At 49.5% G+C, this 10227-nt stretch overlaps 1 protein-coding gene across 6 annotated transcripts in view; it reads left to right on the forward strand.

Annotated features, from left to right (window-relative positions):
- Positions 1-10227, forward strand: part of EML1 (EMAP like 1) — a 222976-nt gene that overhangs the window by 169474 nt on the left and 43275 nt on the right. For all 6 annotated transcript variants that reach the window (XM_032771562.2, XM_075065678.1, XM_032771565.2 and 3 more), the window contains one exon: positions 9584-9683. In XM_032771562.2, the coding sequence (XP_032627453.1) occupies positions 9584-9683 (100 nt within the window). The remainder of the gene's footprint in view (positions 1-9583; positions 9684-10227) is intronic.

Consider the following 10227-nt stretch of genomic DNA (forward strand, 5'->3'; position numbering starts at 1 on the left):
CCTTCTTACCGCCCGTGTCCAGATCGTTGGAACAGTGGAGTGGGTTTAAACTGGCCTCGGGTCGGCTGGGCACCCCCTGGCGTGGCGCCGCTATGGCACCGAATATATACCCCTGCCGACCTGTCCGCTCCTCAGTTCCTTCTTACCACCCATGTCAGTCATTGGAACAGTGGAGTGCGGCTTAGCTGATCTCCACTTCCCTAGCTATTCACTCGTTCTAGTACTTATTGTGTATATAGTTTAGTTTTATAGTTACAGTTAATACTTTTAATACCCTTGTGTAGACGTAGTTAGTGTATATAGTTCAGAGGGTTGGGGATTAGCCCCTTCCCCTCTCCCGGTGCCCAGTCCCATGCCTGGTTCACCGGGTTTCAAACCGTGCTCGGCCTGCCGGCGGCCGATGCCAATGGGAGATCCTCACGACTCCTGCCTAAAGTGCCTGGGGGAATCCCATCTTGCAGATAAGTGCCGGATTTGCAAGTGATTTAAGCCGCGGACAAAAAAGAAGTGAGACTTTCGCCTTAAGCAGCTCCTAATGGAGGCAGCCCTCACTCCTCCGTCTTCAGCACCGAGTGCCACACAGTCAGCGCCGGGGAGAAAGTGCCTTGTCGGCACCGGAGAGCGCCGGCACCGCGAAGATGTCCCGGCACCAGCCGTCACTGGTCCAGAAGCCAGCCCGGCACTGCTCCCTCTCCCCGCATGCCAGAAAGCTCAAAGCTCCTGCGACTCCAATATCTGTACTGCCGTCTGAGCAGCAACCAAAACTGAGCAATCTCGGCACCATTGATTCCGGCCATGCAAGAACCGTCGAGTCCAGTGCATGACAGCTCCCCGGCACATGCCTCGGTAGAGCTTATCGTTCCCACCACACCAGAGACCTTTTCGATGGCGAGGGAACTCATTGCCCTAACGGAGCCCACCCTGCCTCAACCCCCGGCACCGCCAGTGCGGGTTGTTACATCAACAGGAAAACCTGCCCTGGTCAGGCCACCTTCCATCGACGCCGCAGGCAGGCAGCACTCAAGATTGAGGTCTCGCCAGCGCTCTCAATCTCACCACCGGTCCCGATCTAGGCGCCACTCGCAGTCCCGGTACCGATCCCCTTCTCGGTACCAGTCGTACTCGCGGCACCGCTCAAGATACCGCTCACCGGACCGATATTCCAGACAGTGGTCCAGCTCCCGGCACCGTTCACGCCGCAGCCGCTCTCACCGTAGAGCTTCACGATCCCGGTCGACCTCCTGGCACCGCGCTGGTCGCAGGTCCCGGTCACCCTCTCGGCACTGGTACGACTCCCAGTACCGCTCTCCGGTGTGGCACGACGTATGGTACCCTGCACACAGGGCTCCTCCTTACGTGCTCTCTGCTCCGCCATGGCCATCACGGCACCCATCAGAGTCTTCGCACGCTGATAGTGCCGCCTACGGGGATTCAGAGATGCACAGCCGTGTCCTCCAGGAGGCTCAGGGCCCAGAACAAGCACCTCATCAGTGGTCTTTTTGGACGCCTTGGCCATATCACCAGGCCCAAGGCGAGCCCACGGTACTATCTCGTTCCACCCCGTCGGAACATCGCGCACCAGAGGCCGCTGTTAGCCGCCCCCCTCCAGCGGGTACAGACGAATCTGCTCTGGCGCCGGACCCCCAAGTGTTCCTGGACCCAGATGTTCCTCTGGAACAGGTGTCACTGCATGAGCCAGTTGTTCCGGGACTCTCATCCTCCTCTTCACCAGATGGGACAGTAGCCAGTACTTTCTCATCGGGCCCGCCCCCGATCGACCTCCGAGCCCACCAGGACCTTCTGAGGCGAGTCGCCTTAAATATCAATCTCCAGGTGGAGGAGGTCCAGGAGGTGGAAGACCCAGTCTTAGATATACTGTCGGCGGATGCGCCAACTCGCGTGGCTTTGCCATTCATCCGTTCCTTCCAAGCCAAAGCGGACACCATTTGGCAATCTCCGGCGTCTATCCCTCCCACAGCCAGAGGCGTGGAAAGGAAATACATGGTACCCTCTAAAGGGTATGAATACTTATATACCCATCCTCCTCCATGCTCTCTGGTCATTCAATCTGTGAATGAGCAAGAGCACCATGGCCAGCAAGCCCCGGCCCCGAAATCGTGGAAGGCTAGACGGATGGACTATTGGGTCGTAAAGTCTACTCTGCCGGATGCCTCCAACTGCGGGTGGCTAACCAACAGGCCCTACTCAGCAGATATAGTTATAATACCTGGCAGTCGATGGGTAAGTTCGCTGAACTGGTCCCACAGGACTCCCGCCAGGAATTCCAGGCCCTTCTGGAGGAAGGGAAGAAAGTGGCTCGGACTTCCCTGCAGGCCTCACTCGACGCTGCTGATTCGGCGGCCAGAACCGTAGCCTCAGGAATTACAATGAGGAGGATATCGTGGCTGCAGGTGTCAGGCCTACCTCCTGAACTGCAACACACTATCCAGGACCTTCCGTTTGATGGACAGGGCCTTTTCTCTCAGAAAACGGACCCTAGACTCCAGAGTCTCAAGGATAATCGCGTCATTATGCGTTCCCTTGGGATGCATACTCCGCAAACCCAACAAAGATCTTTCCGTACCCAGCCTCAGCGCCCTTACCCACCACCCAGGCCACGACAGGACTTTGGCAGAAGGCGTGGTCGTGGGAACCGCAGATGGCAATCCAGTTCCCAAGGGGTCCAGAATAACGGTCCCGCCAAACCATCAGCGGGACCCAAACCGAACTTTTCAAGGTGCGCCCGAAAGCAGAGTACCAGTCCTTCCCCAGGATCCCCTTCAATTTTCCAACCGCCTTTCCTCCTTCCTCCCTGCGTGGGCCCAATTAACCTTGGATCGTTGGGTCCTACGCACGGTGGAATTTGGATACCACCTCCAATTTATTTCACCCACTCCCTCCCACCCTCCCTCCCCGTCCCTCTTCAGGGACCCCTCTCACGAGCAATTCCTCTGGCAAGAGGTTTGTACGCTCCTTTCCATCGGAGCTATAGAGGAAGTACCGGAGGAGTTCAGGGGCAAGGGATTTCACTCCCGATATTTCCTAATCCCCAAGGCAAAAGGAGGTCTCCGAGCCATCCTGGACCTGTGCGGACTCAACGTGTTTCTGAAGAAGTTGAAGTTCCGCATGGTGTCCTTGGGGACCATCATCCCATCCTTGGATCCCAGAGACTGGTACGCTGCTCTCGACATGAAGGATGCATACTTTCATATCGCCATTTACCCTCCGCACAGACGGTACCTACGGTTTATGGTGCATCATCAACATTTTCAACTTGCGGTCCTTCCGTTTGGCCTCTCTACCGCCCCGCGCGTGTTTACAAAGTGCATGGCTGTAGTGGCCACCTTCCTCCGTCGTCGGCGAATACACGTCTTTCCTTACCTAAACGACTGGCTTATTCGCGGCACCTCCGAGGCCCATGTCACCAGGCATGTTGCCATCATCACGGACCTATTCGAGCGATTGGGCCTGATGATCAATCTAGAGAAGTCTACTCTAGTGCCCACTCAAAGATCATTGGGGCCATTCTAGATTCCAAACTCGCAACAACCTGCCTTCCACTGCCCCAGTTTCGGGCACTAGTTTCGATTGTAGAAAGCCTCCAAACTTTTCTGACGACCTCGGCTCGCACCTGCCTCAGCCTTCTCGGGCACATGGCCGCATGCACTTTTGTAACCAAGCACGCCAAACTATGCCTGCGCCCCTTCAGACCTGGCTCACCTCAGTTTACCGCCCAGGCAGGGACGCCATAGACATGGTCGTCACCGTTCCTCAGAGCGTTTTAGGCCCCCTCAACTGGTGGCTAACACCTTCCCTGGTGTGTGCAGGAATGCTGTTCCAACCGAGACAGCCCTCAGTATCCCTAACGACGGACGCGTCGTCTCTTGGCTGGGGGGCGCACCTAGGCCATCGTCGCACGCAAGGCCTCTGGTCATCTCAAGAGGTAGCGCTGCACATAAACGTCCGTGAGCTGAGAGTAGTCCATCTTGCGTGCCAGACGTTCCAACAACATCGGCAGGGCCGTTGTGTTCTAGTGCTTACGGACAACACAATGGCAATGCACTACATAAACAAGCAGGGAGGGACTCGATCCTCCCCCCTTTGTCAGGAGGCGATCCAACTGTGGGAATTTTGCATAGCCTACTCTATAGAAGGTCCTCTCCAGGTCCGGCAACTTGGCGCCATTCAGCAATCCTTCTCTCCCACGATGTCACTCCCCGACATATTACATTCATTCACAGAAGTGGGGCTTTCCCCACATAGCCTCTTCCCTTCACCGCGCACAACAGGAAGTGTCAATTCAGCTCCTTTCCAAGAGTCGTCGCCCCGGCTTATCGGACCACCTAATCTCTTGCCAGCGAACGACCCTGCTTTACTCTTTCCACCTTCCGATGTCACGCTTCTCAGTTCACAGGACGGGTCCCTGATCCTGGCGCCTGAATGCCCGACACACTTACCCACTTGTTGCCACTCATACCAACCCATCCCCCTGCCCCAATCATCAGATTGAATGCGACCACAGGCTTCACCACCAGACCTGCAAACCCTCATCTCACAGCGTGGTCCGCAGGTTCACCAGTCGAGTACCTTTCCACCCTGGCAAGAGTACTCCTGCGTACAGCAAACCTTCTCCACGTTCTTACTTGCCAAGTGGAAATGTTTTCCTGGCTGGTGTTCAAACGCTGAATGTCACACCTACGAAGCAGCAGCGGAAATGTGCACCATTACTAGACTAAAGACGTTTTGGAGATGAAGCTCATGCTCAACGCTCTGTTAGTCTATAAGGTGCACTAGATCTCTGTGCTTTTTACAATCCAGACCTACATGGCTGTCCCTTATACTGAAACTAGGAGGTCCCCCCCACTTTTGACTACCTCTGGTATCTTAACCCAAGCTAACGCCTCACTATCTGATCTTTCCGGTCCACTTGCAGTATTTCCACTTCTCCACCCGGAGAAGTACTTCATCCGTTCTTCCACCCTATGGTTCCGAGGATTCCTCCAGCCGGAGCGTCTATTAACCCTAGTACACGCCGCCCCTTCCTGGACTCAATTTAGTCCTGCGAACTACGTCCCCATCGAGCCCTTGGCAATCTCTCCACTCCTATATTTTCCTGGAAAAACAGCCTTCCTTGTACCATCAACATTGGCAGGAGAGTCTCTAGGCTTCGGCTTATGCGTGACCCCATACCGTTCCACAAGAGACAGTCAGTTACGTCACATCCGGCATCTCCTAAGTACTCTCGCCTTTCATCTCACAGGATAATTCTCCCTCTTCTTCCCCAAACCACCATCTCAAAGCGCGAGTTGCATTTCTCGACGTCGTTAGGGCGCTCGCATCTATTATCGACCAACCGAGGCCTTCTGCAAATGCCCTAACTCTTTTGCGTGGCGGCCGATGAATGCCACCGTCTGCTTCTCAGAGATTTTCTGACGTAACAGCGTGATCCGACTTGCTATATTATCTTCATGCTTTCGCGGTCTTATTAGCCGACACATTTTCAACCAGGGCCCAGCCCTCGTCGGCCCCTTGCTTATCAAGACCTATCAGGAAAATATATCGACAGATACATGGTCTCATCACACCTTACGTCCCATATGCCCTGTGTTTAAGCAACCAGAGACGATGCACCTTCGGCCAGCAGTTGTGCCTTCTGCAGTATCTCACTTACCCCCCCTAGTAGGCCTAGATCACCTAATTGGAATGGATATGAGCACGACTCGAGAAGAAACAGATGGTTCTCACCTTTGTTACTGTGTCTTTGAGAATGTGTTTCTCATATCCGTTCCAAAACCCGCCTCCTTCCCCGAAGTGTCGATAGCCGGCAAGAAGGAATGAGAGCACGGTCGGCAGGGATATATTCGTGCCATAGCAGGCGGCCACCAGGGGCACCAGCTGACCGCGTGTTGCTAGCGTAAAATCTTCTGCACGAACGTCACGCGGACCGCACTTCGCACATTCCTCATTGGACATGGAATATGAGCACACATGCTCGAAGAACAACATTACAAGTGGTAACCGTCTCTTTACCTTGTTTACCAGTTCCCGCAAACATACCCGTCTTGAGAACTTCATCAGCAGCAATTAGTTCTTGCTGCAGCCGCACTGCCTGTTGGCAGTCTGCCGCCGGGTAGCCTCTGTGGCCACGGTAGCTTTTCAGTGCCATCTAATTCATCCATTGTTTGAAATAAATAAATAATAAACCATCACTTTTTTTTTCTTTAAAATCACCTCCTTCTTCTGCCCCGACTGTGCACACCACTACCCACCATTGTGACAAATTCCTCCTCTACCTTGGTGGGTCCTTCGGCTTCACTATTGGCAGATGCTGCCTCCTCAGTGGTTCCCCACAGTCTGGATCAAGCTTCTCCTTGTGTCTGATCAGGAGTGGGAGCTTTGAGGGGAACCCAGGCCCACGCTCTACTCTCGGGGTTCCAGCCCAGGGCCCTGTGGATTGCAGCTGTTTATTAGTCCTCCTGTAACAGCTGCATGACAAGCTACAACTCTCTTGGCTACTTCCCCATGGCCTTCTCCAAACACCTTCGTTATTCCTCACATCAGGAACACAGGACCTTCCTCCTGGTGTCTGATAACGCTTGTACTCCTTAGTCCTCCAGCAGCACAGCCTCTCACTCCTTGTGCCTATTGCTCCCAGCTCCTCACATGCACTTCCTCTCCTCTGGCTCCTCCCTCCCTGACTGGAGTGAGCTCCTTTTTAAACCCAGGTGCCCTGATTAGCCTGCCTTGATTGGCTGCAGGTGTTCTAATCAGCCTGTCTGCCTTAATTGGTTCTAGCAGGTTCCTGATTACTCTAGTGCAGCCCCTCCTCTGGTCACTCAGGGAACAGAAAACTACTCATCCAGTGACCAGCATATTTGCCTCTACCAGACTCCTGTACCACACTGGTCTGGGTCTGTCACAATACCTTGCAACGCCAGCTTCAGCAATGGCATCTGAACACTTGTTCTCACTTTCAGGTGACATTGTAAATAAGAAGCGAGCTGCATTATCTCCTGTAAATGTAAAGCAACTTGTTTGTTTTAGTGATTGGCTGAACAAGAAGTAGGACTGAATGGACTTTTAGGCTCTAAAGTTTTACATTTTTTGTTTTTGAGTGCAGTTATGTAAAAAAAATTCTACATTTATGATAAAGAGAATGCACTACATTACTGGTATTAGATAAATTGAAAAATACTGTTTCTTTTGGTTCTCTTTTTTACAGTGCAGGTATTTATAATAAAAAAAATATAAAGTGAGCACTGTATATTTTGTATTCAGTGTTGTAACTGAAATCAATGTATTTGAAAATATAGAACATCTAAAAATATAATAAACCTAAATTGATATTCTATTATTGATTAACAGTGTGATTAAAACTGCGATTAATCATGGCTATTTTTTTAATCTCACAATTAATTTAAAAAATTAATAATTTGACAATCCTACATTAAGTAGTAAATCCTTATACAGACTTCTTCTCTTCGTTGCTGTTACATATATTTAATTGAAAGGGTTTAAAATGACATTTACATTTCTGTACTTTACTATACATATTCTCCTCTGATATTCTTTCAGAGATAACTTTTCAATCTCTGGATAGTGGTCATAATGTGCAGTCTGTGTCACCTGGATTCTTCAGAGTCTGAGAGGAATGGCAGCACCTCTGTCCTTTTCTGAATGCTTCAAAGCCTTGTCAGCATACAAAAGTCTGGGGATCCTTACAGCTAGCAGCATTCCAGTACTTGAGTTAATAGCAGATTGGTTTACTCAGCTGTTGGTGAAACAGAAATCTATAGCCTATATCCAAAGAGTTAGCCAGCCCTCACAGCAGACATTTCTCTTCGTCCTGCTGAGCCCACAGTCAGTCAGCCATAGGGTTGTCTTTAACTTCTATATCTATAACCTTCCCTCCTCCCTAGCTCTGATTGACTAAGCTCTCAAATGATGAGTATGCGTGGGACCTGCAAAACTTACTCCTGGGGGAATTCCTCTGTCCACATGTTGTATTTTCCCGCATAAAATACATTCTGCTCAAGAAGTTCTGCTGTTCCACCTTTTGCCCAATGCAGCTGGCTGTTCTGGCATCATAGCGACCCCTGGTGGGAAAAGTTCAGAACTACATCACTTCTGGAACAGAATGTATTTTCTGTGGGGCAAAAAAAATTCTCTGCCCAGTGCTGCAGAATTCCTCCAGGAGCAGAAGTTCATCAGAGCATCCTGCCCATGGAGCCAGGCTAGGACAGAGCGAAGCACACAGGGATTCTGAGGGATCATAGACTGAGGTTCAGAACGGCTAATGAGAGGACAGACTGGGGCATGGACTCAGGAGCTAGTGGGGTGATAGAATTGAGCCTAGGGACGGGGGAGAGGGGCTGCAGAGACATATGGAGATAGGAGGGTGGGGACGGGCAGATGTGCTTGATTGAATAGGAGGGGCTTGGGGTCAGCCAGGGTCTGCATGGGGGAGGTTTCCCAACTCCCTAACAATCCCTGCCCAAAAAACCTTCTCGCACCCGCACCGAACACCCTTCCAGGTTCACTCCTAGGCTCCTTCCCTCTCCCTCAGCTCTTCCATAACCCCTGACTCCCCCAAACCTTGCACTGCTTCTACAAAATACTGTTCTGTATTATAATTTAAATGAATTACTCTAAGTTCTGTATTAATATGCCTAGTAAGGAATTCACTTGTCAAATTTTTTTTTACCAAACTCTTTATTTTTGGTCTGTAAAATACTTGCTGACAGATATTTTAAAATAAATTACCAAAATAATTGAAACTGGCATGATCATATTGAGCTATTTTGACAAATAAAATATGTAGAATTTTGAAGAATTTTCAAATAGTATGTGCAGAATTTTTAATTTTTTGGAGCAGACTTCCCCCAGGAGTAAAAACTGCTTGCCCTAAATGAAAACATCTTATGCAGCTTCACAAACAGCTGCTGAGCATGCTTAGTAACTTCTGGATGTTCCTGTGCCCTTTAGCTGAGTTTCTCTGGACCTGTGCACAAAACATAGCATATTCAGAAAAAAAAATCCATGTCTCCCTCTCACTGCTTCCTTCCCTTTCTTTGGGCTAATTTTTTTTCAAATGCTGCAGTATAAAGCATGTGAGCTATGTATGTTCCGGTTGGCTTATACTTTTTAAAATCTGTCTCCTTAAGCAAGCCAAGTTGAAGAAAATTACTCAAATAATTGTAAATTTATAAACATATTAAAGTTGAAACTCTTAAATATGTGCCTTGACATTTTCTGTTTTCATTTTTAAAATACATTTTTAAGGATAGCCTCTGTTAAGCTGAGAAAGTATTACAGATGCATTTGTTACCTCCAGAACAAATATACCTGGAGCACCTATGCCTCACAGAACTTCCTCGTTGTTTTTCAAAGAAATCTCAAGCTTTTCTGACAGTGTTTGCAGAACTTAATTTCTGAAAGCCTGTACTAGCTCCTGCTTTTTTTTTCAGATGAATAAAAAGAAAGTATTACAGTATTAATATTAGGACTAAATTGAATTAAATATATACAGCTAAAAGGAATGGACTGTGTGTTGCTGTAAATGTACTAATTCTCTACCATACAGAAACAAGAGAAGCCAAAGTTTGTCCTGTGTGTGACCTTTTCTGAAAATGGTGATACAATTACAGGAGACTCAAGTGGAAACATCTTAGTTTGGGGAAAGGGTAAGACAAGACAGATTATAATAGTGCATTGTGTACTATATTGAAATAGAACAACTGTTTATTTTCCTTCGAGTGGTTTGTGCATATATACATTCCACTGTAAGTGTATCTGTGCCCAGTGCATTTGAGTCAGATAATTTTCACAGCAGTACCACTAGGCAGCACATGCAACCCTGCCCTCCTTGTGGTTATAGCCAAGGGCATAAAAGGGGTGTGATTGCTGCCTCCTTCTCAGTTCCTTCTTATGGCAAGAACTGGAGCTCTCCATCACTCTTGAGCCTCGGTTAGCCAGCTTAGAAAGACAATTTCTCACTTTGTATGTAGACTCATAGACTTTAAGGTCAGAAGGGACCATTATGATCATCTAGTCTGACCTCCTGCACAATGCAGGCTACAGAATCTCACCCACCCACTCCTGTATCAAACGTGTGTCTGAGTCATTGAAGTCCTCAAATCATGTTTTAAAGACTTCAGGGTGCAGGGAATCTTCCAGCAAATGACCCATGCCCCACGGTGCAGAGGAAGGTGAAAACCCCCCAGGGCC

The sequence above is a fragment of the Chelonoidis abingdonii genome, chromosome 4 (assembly GCF_003597395.2).
Source record: "Chelonoidis abingdonii isolate Lonesome George chromosome 4, CheloAbing_2.0, whole genome shotgun sequence".
Taxonomy (NCBI): domain Eukaryota; kingdom Metazoa; phylum Chordata; order Testudines; family Testudinidae; genus Chelonoidis; species Chelonoidis abingdonii.